Source organism: Epargyreus clarus, unplaced genomic scaffold (genome assembly GCF_041222505.1).
Source record: "Epargyreus clarus isolate Ecla_fem2 unplaced genomic scaffold, WU_Ecla_fem_2.2 ptg000017l, whole genome shotgun sequence".
Taxonomy (NCBI): Eukaryota; Metazoa; Arthropoda; class Insecta; order Lepidoptera; family Hesperiidae; genus Epargyreus; species Epargyreus clarus.
The window spans coordinates 4,166,340-4,184,986 of NW_027332225.1; the positions used below are offsets into that span (position 1 = coordinate 4,166,340).

Here is an 18,647-nt window from a genome sequence, read left to right on the forward strand (position 1 = left end):
GGCATAAATGACGGTATTAAACGTTGCTTATCGTCGTATGAGAAAATTCACTATTATTTTTCTTTATTACTTACAAGGGTTCCGTACTCAAAGGTTAAAAGCGGAACCCTATTACTAAGACTCCACTGTCCGTCCGTTTGTCCGTCTGTCACAGGGCTCTACCTCGTAAACCGTAATAGATAAACACCTGATTTTTTTGTTCTCTTAAATTTGGGAATTTCAGTTCCAATAGTATAAGTACCAAAAGGTCACTTTTATCTTCCTTCGTATTTGAAGTAGTCCAAGATGGTTTTTATTTTTTTAAGAAAATCGGTAACAGGTTAGAAAATATCCTTGAAAATTGCGTTTTTAATATATTTTATTTGTATTTCTTTTTATTTTGTAAATTATAATTTCAGCGACACATAATAATACAACACAAACATTACCAAAGCAATAGAATTAAATTTTACAACATTATTTTAGAATAAAATCATTTTAGGCTGCACCCAAACGTCATATTACTTTTCCCTTTAAACCCAGCGACAATGGGGCGACAGGGAACAGACTGGGCTATTGTTTCTGCGGGATGCGGATGTGTCTTTCAACTGAAGCACGGTGTAATGATGTAGGCTGGAATAGAGGGACTTTTTATGTGATAAAAACTGGCATGCAGACGGTTACTGTAGCGTTTGGATTAGATCGCTGTCTAAATAACGGAGGTGCGGCCAGAAGTCTGTATTTATTTGAATAATTTTACAACATACACACTATACACTTTTACAACTTTACAACACTTAAAGGTGTAAAATTAAAAGATCTCTAAAACTACTTTACTGCGGTAGATAATGCACGTGCGTTTAAAAATATTGTACATGAAATTTTGACAAAAAACCCTTATACGGGTTGTCCGGTCAGCGTTCTAAATACATCAAAATCATTATTATAATTATAAGAAAGAATTATTGAAAGAGATAAGAATTAAGGGAATATTTGCAGGTACTCATATTGATAAGTAAAATGTTTCAGGTAGGACTAATTTATACAAATTAGGAAGTAAATAGTGAACATTCACGTAGTGGCCGTAAAGTAAAATTAAACGAAAACCCATATAAGTTATGGAATATATTAAAACATTAGAAGAACGGTTACAGACAGGTGAGCCCCTAAGCACACACAAGACTCAATTTTGTTCTCCCACTGTTTGCTCATTAGATTTGCCGGATTTGTGCCGTCTACCTCTTGCTGTGATTAAAACCAGAACCTTTGAATAGGGAGCGTATTTGAATCACATCCGCGTCATAGATTTAGCATTTTTATATGAAGAAAACTAAAACGCAGCTGTAGCTACATATAACTATGTTAATATATCATTGCTTAGAAATTGTCAGAAAAATTACAGTGCAAAAATTGCTTTCATATAAATAAAATAAATTTGTTCTTTCATGTGCCTAAGCCATGACATTAACTCATAGAATATTGATGTTAGATAGTTAGTAACTTGTAGTACTAACTTAACTTAACTAGTAGTACTAACATTAAAATCAAAAACTGATAAAGTCTCTTTCTAAGACCATCCGAAAAGTAGACACACTTAGCGTCCCTAACAATTTAAAAAAAATGTCACTATTTATTTATTTTATTAATAAAAACGGCACTTTACCCATTTAGACTAATTAATATAAATAATAACAACTATTTAAACCTAAAAAAAATATTCTATTAAAATAACAGATAAAAATAGCAGACGAGCATTCAATCCATCTAATGGTATAACTATTACTTACAACATCATAACCAAGTCCATATAGAACTAATCATGGTAATACGGAACCATTCCCGTGCGAGTTCGACTCACACTTATCGGATTTTTGATCCAAGCTAATGCCACTTTCCGTTATTTACATATCGCTCGCTGGGAGTATCGCGTAACAACCCTCCCGTGATCGACTGATACAAGCAAACCCACTCAGTTGAAGCCACGCATCGACATCATTTCAAAAACTAAATTGAAATCGATAAAGCCAATTATTTTCTTTTATTGTACAGTGTAAAATAACTGGTACAATATCACCATCATAATAGTATTCAATCATACCTCATCAATCATGTTTGATCTCAGGAAGAGAGCGTAGGCCATAGTCCACCACGCTACCGAAGTATTGGTTATCGCTCGGTCTTAGCGATGAACTTACCCTGATGTTGCTCCGTTTTGGGGCGAAACACGTGTTGGTGGTGGTATGTATGGTGGTCTATATTTTTAATTTTTGCATCTGCATGCATCCTTTGAGGGAGGAGGGTGGTACATGCTGCAAGGTTTAAAATATATACCATCATACATATTTGTAGCGGATTGTTGCGAAGTAGTTTTAATCTTAACTTAATAGCATGGATTTCCGCAAAGTAACGCCTGATACAATTAACTGTGTGGCTTTCTCGTGATGGTTTGAGGTTCAGGGTTTTTCTTCGCCAAGCATGTAATAAGTAATTTATATTAAGCATAAAATTTGACGACCCGCGTGGCGGAGCGGGCCCCATACCGGTCTGACGCGCAAAGGGTCCCTGGTTTGATCTCTGGCCAGACAGATATCTAAATGATGAATTTAGATTTCTGTTTCTGGGTGTTTGTGTATTTGTCTATGTGTGTGTCCATGGCACTAACGACACAGGGAATCCTAGTGTGAGGCTGTGAGTGTAAACAGCGTTCATTATTCAAAAATGTCAAAATTTTTACGTGATTTGATGATTGAAATTTATACGTGAAAGACCGAAATATATAGTACACTATCACTGTTTTGTAACTAATTTAAAATGTGTTTATAATTTTCACCAAAATGTTCACTTCTTCACATATTTTTGTTATACGTACCTTTGTTATATAAACCTACAGATATTTCGAGATGTTCACATTTCCCGCGATATTTTATCATGGCGGGGGCTTTCTTTTATGTTATTTTCTCGTCGGAGCCTAATAAAAGCGTTATCGTATCGCCACACAATAGCAAACTGTCGTCTGCGCTCCGTCAATGCATAGAACACGGAGTTACGAACATTTACGTGTTTTTTATGTTTTTGGAAAAATACAGGTTTTCTTTTATACAGTCGATTTTAATACTCAAGCCACGTCAACATTACCTGTGTTACGGGTGGCATGGATATACACAGAAAGAATGAAATAAATATGAGACGAAGAACATGTTTACTTGGCTAAGCATCGTACAAAGAATATTCCTAGCGTAGATGATAAATCTAACAGAGGCGCTTATAGTTGCCAAAGATTAAGAGAATCCTTCTTAAATGAATTATCGTCCTTATTTGTAATGCCAGACATACAAACTCTAAAAAATATTTCTCTTTTTTTCATATTATCCTGTCATTACATCCATTTCACGTTCAATTATGCGTTCCAGCTACTAAAAATTATTTTTATACTATCAGATAGAATAATCGGAACTAAAAACGCGCAAAATCCAACATCAATAATGATATTTGACAAAGCATGTACAAATTAATATAGGTTACTTGTTTGTATGCCTTTTTCACGGGAAAGTTATAATATAAGGAAAGCCATGTCCAAATGACGTAGTACTCGTAGCTCGTAGATTAGAACCGCCAAGCCCCGCTTCTTTGTGTCGAACGCTATGAGCTACGTGCTACGGTGATACGCTACGACGTAGATATTGTTGCAACCGCCGTAGCATTCTAACGGTTTTCACTGAAATGTCTACGCCATTCGATTTTTTTTTACTTTTTTAGGAGTAGATTTTTATTTGGGATTGAGATTTACAGAAGTGCACTTTAATTGAATTTACAGATGATAAAAAATCTTTCAATCGGAATGGTTTGTGAATGAGTAAGTATAATAAGGGTTCTGTACTTCCGGTAAGACATAAAATGGATGTTTTCTACACTCATAGTTGCACATTAGGGTTCCCTGTGTCAGGTGCCCTGAACAGCCTCTCGTAACAGGAATATGAATTCATTATTTTGTTTGTTTCGCTTACCTGGTAACACAACAGAGCTTAAAACTGATATTTAAGACAGAAAAAGTGCAACGTTAATAATGCATTATAAAAAATGAAATGTAATATATTATTGTATATTTTAGCAACAGTATCTACTATTATAGTATACTTGTATTTTAATCAGTATTCAACAGAGCTAATACAAAATTTAAAAGCTCATATGTGATAGCACTTCCTTGACATAATAACAACTGTATCAAGCCACTGATCATAAACATATTAATAACTCGTCGTCGCGTTCTAATTAATAAGAAGCTGTAATTAATTAATGTCTTTGACGACGCCAAGACATCGTTAATCCGCGCAAACTCGTACAGTATGTAATTATGTATTTGTTGAGGGTGTGAGATCATTTGAACAGAGTAATTAAATCATCAAATTATAATTATCGTACAAAGAAGATATGTTTGTGTTTACATATGATTTGTGGCTTAAATGTAATCTTGGATTTTTAGGCATGTACCTATATATATTCAAATTTTAAGTTAATCATACTTTCTTCTTTAGGTACATACAATTTGTTGATTTTCATCATCTTGTGGTTTGTTTACAACTTACGGTTTGGTACGGTAGCCGTCATACCAGTCTGTTAGGCAGAGGGTTTCGTGTTCGACTTTCACCAAAGTGGACGTACTATGAAGAGTAATAATATTCGCATAGTCTCATAATATGTAGATAAAGAAATCTTGATGTGCTGAAAGAATAAAAGAAACAAAACAAATTAAATTAAATACTTGTAAATAAAATAACTTAAACTATCTGGGTTACATTATAATATATCAAAATTGCAAATATGAAAAAGTTGAAGTTCATTATTGAAGACATGCATGCGAACATGCAAAATTGCGTTCTTATTTTTTTATTCTTTTTGTTCTTACGCAGTGAAAAAAAGTATTAAAACGAAATAATCTATCTACGTTGTGTCTATATTTATGTATTGTGTCTATGTTGACTTCAATTTAGACAATTGAAGTCAACAATAATGAAAGAATCTCGAATAAATCATCAGTCGTGATAATGATCGGGAGCGGAACACAGTCCGTGTATTAAGCGATGCGTTCGACCAGAAATCTGAATGTAGGCAATTTCCTAGCGAGATCCATTCCGCCGATACCGAATGAGTGAATGTAATGATGCTTGAATGAACGATTGCGTGTGCTTTTTACTCAGCTTTCGAATTGCTGTTATGTACCCTTACCAGGAGTTTTTACGTTTCGGCAAATATGTCTGTTTTGTTATTTGTTTACGTATTTGCCCATACAAATTCCAATCAGCGCCCCTAGCGGATTGTGTCAGAACTAGGTTAATCGTATGGGCCAATACGTAAACAAATACCAAAACAGTCATATTTGTCGAAACGTAAAAACTCCTGGTAAGGGTACTGTGTACATGTCCATAAAGGGATGTAGAGTTGATTGTATTTTACGATCGTCAACTTATTATTGTCCCACTGCTGGGAACAGGCCTCAGAGTGAGAGGGGTTAGGCCATAGTCCAACGCGGTGGCCAAGTGGAATCTGGTGGGCTTTTACTCGGTTTTATTTCGAAAAAACGCGGGTTAGGTCCGAATTGATAGACTTCATACTTTTGAAAACATTTTTTTATTTTCGAAAACTCCATTGCTGTAGCTGAAACGAATTGATCGTGACAATGCACTAATATTTTAGTACGTGTGTTTGTTTATAAAAAAAAAATTAAACATCACAGGAAAGCAAATTTCATTTATTTGTATTCATAAACTCGTTTTTAAAATTCCACGTATACTAATAAAAATATTCCACCCACCCCGAAATAACCATCGCTAAATATGTAAAAAATCCGTGCCACTGATTGCAAATCCGATGCAGTTGTCGCGTCGTAAACACACGTATAACACACATAGGTAACAGAATACGTAACAAGCAAAAAAATTGAGATGTGCCAGATATTCGTTCAGTATTCGGTATTCGGCATCTCTTTTGCTATTTGTATTTGTATTCGGCGGAATTATTCAGTTAGAGTATTAATATTTTCTTGTACACACGACACGGTACAAAACTAAAACACAAAACTTCTTACTTATGTAAGATTTAGGTATATATTATATTACATCCTATGAAGAATGTGTTGAAAGCAATTAAACTTTAAATTAAGTAACATTTATTTTGAAACCTCAAATCAACATTTTTATAACTTAATCTATAGTTAGTATAGTCAACATTTATTTTAAACCTTAAATCAGTATTACTCAAAACTCAAATCAACATTTTAAACTTTTAATACACAAATAACTGGTACATTGACAATAATGAAATTGTAACCGAATAGTATTCGGTATTCGGTTATTCGGTGAAAGCACTATTCGGCGCATCTCTAATAAATGTTCGGATGGAAATAAAATCCGCTGTGAATTCACCTAAAAGCTTTTTCATCTGTAATTAACACGCGCCACTCTATCGCTTTTCCAAAATGACGGATTGGTGAGATCGGTTTTTTTGGCACCAGCTTTTGTACTTGCGTGCACCCGGGTGTATCTCTGTGATCCTAGATATTTTCGGCTCTCCGTCTGTCAATCTGTAGAAAAGATGGTTTAATCCTACATTGTTCGACCCCGTAGCGTCACTGCTACACTTTCTTGTTAGAAACAGAAGTGCTAAGCTCTCCTGTGCTTAGATTTGAAGGATGCGATAAGGTAGTGATACCTACTCATATGAGGCATCCAATATAGTCTTCAAGGCAATCCAATATACATGCACGATCGACTTTACGTAGGACTTAAAATCCTATTTGGAGTTGTTTACAGATAACCATGGGCGGCAGCGAACCTTACCATTTACTTAGGTGGAATACATCCTAGTTAGCTACCGCAATTTCATTAAATTATGAGCATTGTAACTCAATAAGACGCGGACGCAAGGACGCAAGTAAAATACCGATCATCTAGCGACTTGTCTCTTTGTAATAATTTCTGAAAAAGTATATTTAAGGTATGACACAACCACAAAAGAGCCGTAGTTCGATTTGGAGGGCACCGTCGATACCTACTTCTAACATAAAAAGTGTTTGAGATGTCGTGTTCAGTTCTAAAAGGTAGACGAAGAACCAATGCTTTACCTATATCTTATTGCATCTGAGTTGTTATAATCTGGGTTCAGAGAGAACATTCTTCTGTTTGGAGTAAGTGGACTGCATGACTTCTCATTACCCGCATAAGAAAAAACAAAGTAAGACACAAAAAGGCACCAAAGTAGGAAAAAAACGCATCAACATACCGGTAATGATTCTGCCGTCATTTGCCTTCAAAACTTTCATACGCTCCGGTCTACATAGGTACAGTCGTAGCTATAAATCATAGTCTGTCTCGCAAAGTACACTCAGTCGGATAATCGGGTACGTTTTAAAGCTGTCACCGGCTTAGCGCCTCCCCCTTCCCCCCACGTGCGTTTTGACGCGATTATCATACCCCGCCGTATCTGAGCGCAATATTGTTTGCGGTGGCTCGGATGTAAGAAGGATTGGATGCGCTAATATTGAAGACGCAAAATACTTGTTCTCACTAGAGTGAGCACAAGTATATATTATGTTTGTGATTGAGATTGACATTTAAATTGAAAGTCGTTAGATTCTAATTTAACCTATTTATTGTTAATTATAGTGCTCTAATTTAATAATAAATATTTTAATTTTAATCTTAAGCTAAGGTTTACAAAGGCACTTAATAAAGGATTTTTCTGATAATCTACCCTGGGCGACAGCCGCTGGCGATATTGATTAATAATAAATACTCTTTAAGGTGTAATTCTAGAATTCTGGTACTAAAATGAAATATATAAAAAGACAAATGTAATGGTATGTGAAGTGAAGGTGCTCAAAGGTATGTGAAGTCTACCTCAAAGGTATGTGAAGTCTACCAATACGCACTTGGCCAGCGCGGTGGACTATGGCCTAATCCTTCTCATTCTGAGAGGAGACTCGTGCCCAGCAGTGGGACGTTAATGGGTTGATGATGATGAAAAAGACAAATTATAAGATTCAATTTCTATCATTATTAAGTGTAAATAGGATTCAGTTTATATCATTACTAAATGTTTTTAGAGCCAATGTACAAAACATACATCATTAGTGCACCTATTAAAAATCACTACATTATAGGTATGCTCCCTAGCCCCGGACTTATACTACACACAAACACAGATTTGCCTCCTCCACTAATCCGAGCACAATTCGCAACTCCGCGCCCACTCTTTTACTACCCCGCTGCCGGCGAGGTTTTTGAATGTGCTTCCTTTGTGGCGGTTTTAATATGGAAATTAACGTTCGCTGCCGTGTGACGCACACCTCGACAATCGTATTATTCGACGGCAAAAATTCTATCCCTTTTGCCGACGTTTACCTCTTAACTAGCAACCGAGCGTGGCTACGCTCGCGATAAGGGGTACGGAATTAATAAGGTTTGTACGCGGAAGCTTTGAGCTAATATTTATAGGTGCATGCTGTGTGAACGTAGACTTGAGGAAAGATGTGGACTATGGTACGATGATTTTGATGATCAGTACAGAATTGATAATATTTGAAGATGTATAGATAGCATGTAATTAAGTGTTATATGAATATACGAGCTTTCGCCCGCGGCTTCGCTCGCGTTACGAAGTAATATTTTCATCCCTTATTTTATACCCTTGGGGGTCAAATTTTAATCAATTTGACAAACACTTTCTTAGCGGATGCCTACGTCATAACATCTACCTGCATGACGAATTTTAGCCCGATCCGTCCAGTGGTTTGGGCTATGCGTTGATAGATCACTATGTCAGTCAGTCACCTCTGAGTTATATATGGACCGTTTATTTTGAAAGTGGTGTACTATGGTGGTGTAAGTCCATTTTCTTTTGTTTCGAGAAATCGCGGGACACAGCTAGTATATAATAAATGAAAGATAACAAAACACTGATCGGCATCCATCTGCTATGCCACCTACCTCTGTCAATTGGACTTACACCACTTTCATAATCGATGATTATGCAATAATTTCATTTACCGACCGATTTTAAGTTGTACAAAACATGGGATTTTTTTGAGAAATTAAACACGGACTAGTTATATATAAAAAATACATTAAATTAAGCATGAATTACGTGATAGATCATTTTTCTCAAAAATGGACTTACACCACTTTCAAAATAAACGGTCCATATATTTAGATTGATTGTTTGCTTCGTTAAGGAAATATTCCCATTAACGGTTCAGTGAAGTACTTTCTCGGTTCAGTGAAGTATCTTTCAGCCTAATAGCAGCAGTAGCGCTGCTATAATTGGAGGTTGTGGTGATGTGTCATGTGGTGAAGGTCTCCCCGGTCACCCTGGAGTCACAAGTATACATTTATGTTTTATATAAATATTTTAAAAAGGCTTAGATTTATTGAATCTTAAGTAAATAATAATTATTAAATCTTTTAAGGCATTTCAAAAGAAAGGTTCGAAAGATTTTAAATTTAGATTCACATATAAATAAATTTAATCAGAGGAATAAAAAACATCACAGTAGCAGTAACTGTTCATTTATAGTATAGTTTTTGTAAATAAAAAATATTTCAAAACTAGAAATAAATATTCATGTTTTGCAGCGAATTCATCGCTAAAAAGCATCGCATCCGCTTTCCGCTAAGTATCTAATTGAATTTTTTATGTGTCCCGCTTGAGTGGTCACTTTTTGTACCGGGAATAAAATCCCGCGTAATTGAAACAGGCGGCCATTGAATTCTGTTTTAATATTTGAGCGCGCACAGATAATATCTACAGAATTTGTACAATATTTGAATATGATTTTTTAATAGCAATCCAATGTATGATCTAATGGATTCTATATATGCGTATACGTGTATAAATATATCTGATTTCGTTATTCGACATATTAAATATAGGTAGTTTCCAAGCGTTATGTTCCGGGTTATTACCTTAGGTAAAAATAAATATAGTTTAAAAAACTAAAAAACACGCTTTTATGTGCGCTTTTCGAACCTGATAAATGGAGCACCCCACACTTTTTCCACAATGATACTATTTACTGTTCCTTAATTGATTCCTAGATTGAAGATTATTTTTTGCTTTTTAGTTGATTTTAACATAAAAGCGTGTTTTTTAGTTTTTTAAACTATATTTATTTTATTATTTTTAGTATTTGTTGTTATAGCGACCACCATCATGCATCGTTTGTAAAAAAATCAAATGTCTATCTATTACGGTTTAAGAGATAAAGCCCTGTGACTCACGAACAGACAGCGGAGGGTTTCGTTTTATCCTTTGAGTACGGAATCCTAAAAATCATTCTACAAGATGGCATTATAGATATGTTTCAATACATTTGAGTTATAGGGAAATAATATTATTATTTTCCAAAGCTAAAAATCAATCTAGTAACTTTGCCTGAACGCTCCATAAGGCGCTTTCTCTCGCCTCGAAAATCGTTAATCCTGAGGATATTGATAAGGACAATGGTACAAAATTATTAAAATCGTGTATTGTCATCGGTCCTCAATAAATCTGCAAAGTTTGAACGAAATCTGGCCGTTTAAAGTGGGTCAAAATCGCGCCCAAAGAAGTCGGTTACAAACATACAAACAAACATACAAACATACAGGTGAAGCTAATAAAAAGCGTGTAAAATGAATAATTTCTTACGCTTCTGCCTTCGTAATTTCACTTAGGTTTACCTACACTATGTTTTTTCACACCAAGGCCTAGAGTTAAAATACCACAAACAAATAATTTATCAGTATTTTTTTCGGATGTCAGATCAATACGTTTCTTACCAGACGCTTTATAGGGTGAGGTAATGTTTTTTACTAATAACAGAAAAATGTAGAGACGGATGTGCAGCTCACATACTCGTACCTGTAATTAATTCATTAAATCTGCTGTGCTATAGCGACACTAGTACAAATACAAATGATTTTTGTGTTATAAAATAACAGGGTGATTTTTTTCAAACGGGCCTTCAGGGCTAAATCCGAAACTATAAGGATTAGCGAAAAATGCTGAAAGGAGTTACGAGGCCGATCTTGATAGAAAGTAAAACTGCATCATTACTTTTTTAAAATATCTTTTTCCCTGGCCGGGGATCGAACGAGTTCATTTTGAAAAAAAAAGACACCCTCTATATTATTCCACTATCTGATAATATCGCTTATAAAGATCAAATTCTGAAGTAATGTTATGTGACAAATTAAAGTAAACGGATTATTTTTAAGAATGCAAAAAAAAAAAATCGCGACATTTTATTCACATCTACAAATGACTTAAATATCCCCACACTGGGGTGTTTGCCCAGCGTCGCGAACGTAAGATTCCCTTCACGCTCGCATCAACTGTTTGAATAGAGACACGCCACTCTGAATTTATTGTGAATAACCACCCTCCCCCACACAAATCCGATGTATCGTTTACACTCCAACTCGTTCAATGGTATGGTAATGTGACATTTAATTCCTATCACGGATCCCTTATTAATACTCGTATCTGTCTATCTATAGTCCTTTGTCGTAGTTTCAATTGTCTTGGTAAGCTTGTGTTTTCACTAAGTTATATGTGTGTGTGATGCTTTTGAAAATACAAGTATAAGTAGTTTCAAGTTATATCAAATCTTGTTAGAAAGTAGCTACTGCGATTTTTATACATTATTGTAATTAATCAATATTAAAAATCTGTTTAAAAAAATTATTAAAAAGTATTATTTTAGTACTTGTTTAGATAGGTACCTATTTATAACAGTAAATTTATTATAATTCAGCAACTATTAGGCGAGGTTGTAACAGGAAGTTCTTTTATAGTTTACGAGAAGTCAACGTAACATGGGAAAAAGTTAAAATGTTTTGATTGGTTTTCAAAACTCAAAATGAACTGATTTATTGAAATACGTGGATTATATTTTCTCCGTGTAGCTTTGTGAATTTATTCTCCTCTATTCCACCTGCCAATTCGTGTAGTATCGCACCGCATCCATATCAAAAAATATACAAGCAATCCGACAGTCATCTAAAATTTTGAGGGGAATATTCCTCCAAATAGAATGGTACGTGGAAACGCAAAAGGAATGGAAAACGCAATCCGTGGAGCCATTGGAATGCGGATGTATCTCGGCTTCATTCGAATATTGGCAATAAAACACCGCTGAGCTGAAAAATCGATGTCGACAGACGAGCTCGGCTGGCACATCACTAGATATAAACACATATAGGTACATGAAGTGATGTAAAAATATTCACATAGGTATATACGTAACTAAAATTAATCGATGAGTTTCTGTGTGATTAGAAAATAACTGACATTTGATTTTGACATCCTTTTCTTATCTCATCTCATCTCTGGTGGAATGTTGCAAATTATTAAATCGTTTTATATTTCTTTAATTAAGAGTAGAGGAAATTACACCATAATGTTGGCTTCTTTACGGGAGAACTATCTTGATATCTTCGAAAGCCCAAGATGTAATATAATGATGATTTATGTAAAATATCTATCAATATCGACTCATCACTTAAGTCGGTATTTTAATAAGGTACATGTACGCCCGTTATTAATATCAACCTATCTAATGTTTTGTCTACCAAACATAGAAATTTGACAATTTCTCCCTATTACAAATACGAGCGATATAAAAGATACACATCACACATACTTATATTTTCTCTATACGTTTCACGTTTTGTAACAGTGTAAAAAACAAACGGACATTTTTACTTTGTATCAATATATACGTCAGTTATTTAGAAAAGATTTATTAGATACAATTGACTAATTATTATGCCTGTCTAGACAGATGCCTAAACTTTATTGGAAAGAACCTCATATATCGTTTGTTTACACGAAACAAATATCGTATAGGTAGTAGGGTGCATTCAAACAACGTGTGTACATACCATAAGTAAATATTTGATTTGTCTACCGCGGAACCTTTGCCCCTGCCGAGCGTCAACCATAATATTATTACAGAGTGCGTCATACTCAATATCTCTACGAACATACATTACTTTATATCTACGTATGGGTAGGGGGAGTCCGGGAGAGATTACCCGCCTTCCACTAAAATGCTCAGAAATCTTTCCATTCTTACAAAATTGCTATTTCTATAGATTGTATCTGAAGCCTCATTATTTATCTATATTTTCTTATAAGAAAGTTTAATATATTATTAATAGTTTATGAGTAATTAACGATTTCTACCAAATTGACATTTGGCTAATATCTCCCGCCTGGGTGGGAGACTTGACCCTCCAACTAGGGAGCCTTTACCCGGGTTTAAAAATAGGCAAAATAATTATTGAAAATTGTAATTCTACAAATATTGTAATTCTACATAATACAAATTGAATCATAAGAATATAGTACATAATGTTACATAGTAAATGAGGACACGAACAAGGTACTTTGGGCATCTTTGATATATATATATACATTGAGATTCCTCCTCAGCCAAAATTGATGGTGAATTGGCCCTAGACGTTTCATTTATGAATACTGATGCTGATGTTGAAGGCTCTGATTGACGTTGTACAATAAATGTTGAATGTAATTCGATAGTGGTTACATTTGGAGGTAGTACTGCAGCTACTGAGAGTTAAGAAATCGAAGAAACAACTTGCTCTTGCAGTTCACTAATCATTCCTCTATCTGTTACCGCGTAGCATAAAAAGTCTTCATCTGTAAAGGTGTCAGGGTTAAAGGGGTGTATCCCAGTTTTTCAAAATCCACTCAAAATATTGGATTAGCTAACAGTCTACGACATAATAGTTCTTACAAATCTGGGTATATTGTAGATCGTAACAGTTCGTCCTGGGTTACTTATCATCCAATTATTCATGGCTGAGTTATATCTAGTCTTGAAAGATGAATAAATGGCAACATGTTTGTAATGGGGTGGTAAAGTCAGCAAAGTTACTCCATTTGATTTTGCGTATTTCACGACTTCAATAATGACATGACTTTCGTGGTTGTCGAGGATAAACAGAACACGATTTTGAAGAGACGCGGTGGAATATTTCACAAAATGCTCCCTAAATTTGACAAACTCTTGTTGGTTTGAGGTTTTCAAAGAAATCAGTAACGCTTTTTTTATTAAAGCTGATTTGGATAAACTTGTTGCTTATCAATATCGCCTAAAGCCTTTCTTATTACTGACAAATATAAATTACTTCTGTTTCTATCTGTTTCTTTTTTCTTATATTTGAAAGGCTTTTTGGATGATTATCTGAAATAAAATAAAAAAAAATTGCGGGAGAAACGAGACCGATAGCGGGAGAGATTACAATGGGTAAGGTCTCCTCCCAACGCCGGGGTAATGTCTCCCGCCCCACGCCAAGCTGTCTGTTATTAATTTTTTATAAAAAACTATGACACCTAAGTACAAGCTGTCTGCCGTGAATGTTACTAGGATATTATCACTTACGATGTATATAAATGACGTGCTGAAATTTATTCACAGTAAACAATAGAAATCAAATATAGAAAATTGAAAAAAGTTACTTTCCGGGCACGAAAACGTATTATAATTTCTCACTTCTAAACCAACCTGCCGATTGCAACGGCATCGCGTAAGCGAGGTGGGGGGCGCCTATGGAGTTTAAGAAATTTGACAACGTCGCAATATCTAGTTCTACAAAGGTTCTATGAGCAGTGGCTAATATCTCCCACCTGCTAAACTCTCCCGGACTCCCCCTACTTATAATACGGATACGGGTAATGATGACAGCGGCACTTAATTTATCTCATAAAATTAGTCAAAAGTAGTCTTTTCCTGCCGCTGCAACCCATACATTTTTTATAATATTAGTAATGGATGGGCGCTGCTGTGTTCCGGTTAGAAGGGTGTGGTAAGGGAGACAGACTTTTCCGAGGCGTTCCAGCTTAGTCCTCAGGGGTAGCGGCGCATCTGTGGCCGACCTCAGGTAGGAACATCTAATCCTATCTGGGGTTGATTACAGATGTCCATGGGCGGCAGTAGCCACTTACTATCAGGTGGACTGCATGCTCGTCTGCTACCCTTATATTATAAAAAAAAAAACTGACGCCCATGTAGGTAGATTACATGTGTAATTGTAAGTACTATATAATGTATTGTGTGTGTTGCTGTTGGCATGTAAATAAATAAATAAATAAATCCCAGATATGTTTAGAGTCCCTTGTGAGATTGGCCGAAGATGTGTTGCTATCCGAGGACTAAGTTTTAAAGCCTCGGATAAGTATGTTTCCCTTACCACACCCTTCAAATCGGAACACAGTAGTGCTTAACATTACTGTTATTAGACAGAAATAGGTATGCCGCTTTAAAACCTTAAAAACATCGACAACAGATATCCCCAAAAATGTTTTTGTAGGATTAGTATGCGACTAAAAGGGGGCTTCCGGGGTTGCCGGCGGCAAGAGTGGGAGCTCAAACCGTCCGTAGAGCAACCCCGAGAAGGACGGCGGCATGTGTGGTCGCATGCCGTCGTAAACACTAGATGTGAGGGAGGAGCGTAAAGTGCTCCCCCCAGGGCAGAGCCCGACCGGGGTATCGCGCTTGGCGGACTCCGGTTGTGTTCCATTGCAGATCCCGGAGTTCTCCACCAAGCGCTGAGGACGGCCACCGGGGGGGTTTTAGTGCGGTAAAAATCCCACATAACCCGGCGTCGCTCCCACGTCGTCGGGTACCTTTTGAAGGTTTCCCCCTCGAAAACAAAAAAAAAAAGGATGCCTCGCATAAGTGACTCTCCCTTACTACACCCTTAAAACCAGAACACAATAGCGCTTAACACTTGTTATAAAGCATGGTTTACTATGGCCGTTACCTTCTAAGAAAAAGTATATTAAAAATAGATGATTAATATAATAACACAATAATGCATTTTATAAATACCTATTTACTTCTAGTAAATACCTAAATTCAATGTGAATTCTAGTCAACATTCGTAAAGCTGACACTTCATATAAATGGAACCGCGTTTAAATCTAGACGTGAATAGATATCACTTCACGAGGTCTGTGTGGAGTAGAGTGGTTTCCATTGTCCCAGAGCGTCTTCGCTTCGAGATATTCACCGTATGAGTACTTCCTACAGATAAAGGCATGGAAGTGAAGTTAATGTTAGGGTGATTATTTTAACTGCAAAATGTCAAATAGAAAATTAAATGATGGTGCAAGTCGAAGAATGGAATTATAAGGAAAGAAATGGAATTGTTGGAAAATTATTCAGAACTTTTTCGATACGATTCTTAAATGAGGATGTAAGGTTTATTTGAGATTTTTCCTGAAGTACTTGATTTTTCTTACAATTGTCCATAAATAACTTTATCGTGACTCGTTTAGCTATCTTGTAAAGAAGGGAGTAAAATGTAAAACTTTATGTTCACAATAAATCCTTCATCTTATTTTTAATGAAATCTCACAAAGTATGTTTAATTAAAGGTACATAAAAATAAGAAAATGTAAAAATTCGTAGGTAAATATTTTTAGAATAATTCATTAATTTCCGTTTTCGTTTGTTACAGGAAATGAGCTCCGTTCAAGAAGAAAAACCCTCAGAGGGAACTCCTAAAACCCATGTTCGAGAATTACGGAACACCGAGCTGGTCTCTCGCTTGCTGGCTGCCACACCACCTTACCTTTACAGCGCTTTACCCCTCCAGCCTCATGCGTTCTTCTTCAGCGAAATGCTCCGGTCTTTCGTCAATGCCCGTCACGGCTGCAGACCACCGCACTACCACCGTCGCTTCAAGCGTCGATCTCACAAATATTTTGCTGAGAACGAGAATGATTGGCGGCGAGAATGGCCCAAACAAGAGGAGGAGAAAAAGGAACCGGAGACCCGGCCAGAAGTGCCTCTAGAACTGACCGTGGACAAGCAGCCCCGGGTTTGCGATCCATCTCCTAGAAGGATGTCGCCAAAAGCCGAGCCCACTAAACCAGGTGGTAGTCCCGGCCCGCCAGGAAGGCATTCAACGTTCGTAGACGTTGGCACTGAAGAACTGCCAAAACCTTCGCCATGTGTGGGGCGGAATCCCGTTGAAGCTGCAGCACCAAACTTGATTCTCCCGCCACCGCCGCCTATGTGGTATCCACCTCTGTATAATCCACAGTTCGGAGTGGATCCATTGAATTTCTTCATCGATCTACGCGTGTCGGGTCACATTTATGACAGAAAGAGAGCCATGGAGGGATTGGAGAACATGAATCAAGAAGCAAGGCCTGAGGAGTCGCTTGACAAACGTTTAGGACGGGAATTTGGTCAACGACCCCGTCATTTGTCAGCATTTTCAGTTCCAGTACGAACTGGGCAGAATACAGTAGACGCGCCTGATAAATACTTCGACCACAGCGGCTCCAACCGATCGCTTGGCAAGTTGAACGGTACCTCATATATTATGAGGAATTTGAAGCAAGTGTATGATAACTTGCACTCTTCGCAAAATAATAAAGAGGAGAATGTGAACAAGAGCGAAGAAACCAAGGAAGAGTCTTCAGATATTGATGATGATATAATTGATTAAAATTGCAAAATCAAAAATCTGTATATGGCGATAGCAATATCTTCTTTCATTTATCACCGTGTATTTATTGACATGTATAGGAAAATACAGTAAATGGTCAGTAGGTTTTTTTTATAATTGAATCTCAAAGGCTTTGATGTTGTAAATTGTTTGAAGTTTTTAATCAATATTTATAAAGAAAATCGTAAATTATATTTATTGATAAGTGAATAAAAACCCAGTATATGGTCATTAGGATTTTTTTATAAATTAATCTTAACAAAAGCTTCGATGTTGTAAATTGTTTCAAGTTTTTAATCAATATTTATAAAGGAAATCGTAAATTAATGCTGAAATGTTTATATAATAGCTTTAACTTATGTGTAAATAAATAAAATAAGTAAATGTATACTTATAATATTTGATTTTATTCATAGAGTGTGAAATAATTGTGATTCACAGAAAGCACCTAAAGAAAATAATCAAATATATTCCCGGGACTTAGATGTCTATAAACAGGAATTAAAATTGTTTTCCTATGTTTGAATGCATGCGTGTGTACTTGTCTTTGTGTGTTCATGGCAACAATGCATGAGATTATTATTGTGGGTTTCTAAATGTAGAAAACTTTTTTAAAGCATTATTTTAATAAAAAATATCTATTTGTTTATGTTTACTAGAAATTTTCACACCAGATGCATGCTCGCACCTTTATTGTCATTTCATAATCTAGTCTCTCATATAAACTTATTTTAAGATAGACACTTTAAAAATGTGTTTCGTAATTTATTTAAAACGTAGGATAAATTATTTCAAGCAATTTTAGGGATTTACCGACCCAAAAAGCACTTAGTTCATATTCCTAGAAGAATAATTATACCTATCTATGTCTGTCTAGTCACTTATTGCAAAATATTCTAGTCGATAATTTTTAATGACAAAATATTTGTATGTTTTTGAAACGTAGGTAATTTGAAATATTTATCATCAATGTTATTAATATTAATGTACATGAGTATTTAGATTAATTTATTATATTAACCCGCTAAGTACTATATTGTTCAATAAATTTAAAAATCTATAAAGAATGTTTTTTATTTATTTTTATGGAACCTATCCTTTAGATATGAAAGTTTACCTAATATTATTATGAATTAGATATTTTGT

The 18,647-nt window shown here is 35.6% G+C and overlaps 1 protein-coding gene across 1 annotated transcript in view; it reads left to right on the plus strand.

Moving 5' to 3' along the window:
- LOC140748878 (uncharacterized) overlaps positions 1-18,520 on the plus strand; it is a 34,189-nt gene extending 15,669 nt beyond the window's left edge. Inside the window, exon 2 of the mRNA XM_073081750.1 lies at positions 16,503-18,520. Coding sequence (XP_072937851.1) covers positions 16,506-17,501 — 996 coding nt within the window. The 5' untranslated portion in view covers positions 16,503-16,505 and the 3' untranslated portion in view covers positions 17,502-18,520. The remainder of the gene's footprint in view (positions 1-16,502) is intronic.
- The last annotated feature ends 127 nt before the right edge of the window (positions 18,521-18,647 follow it).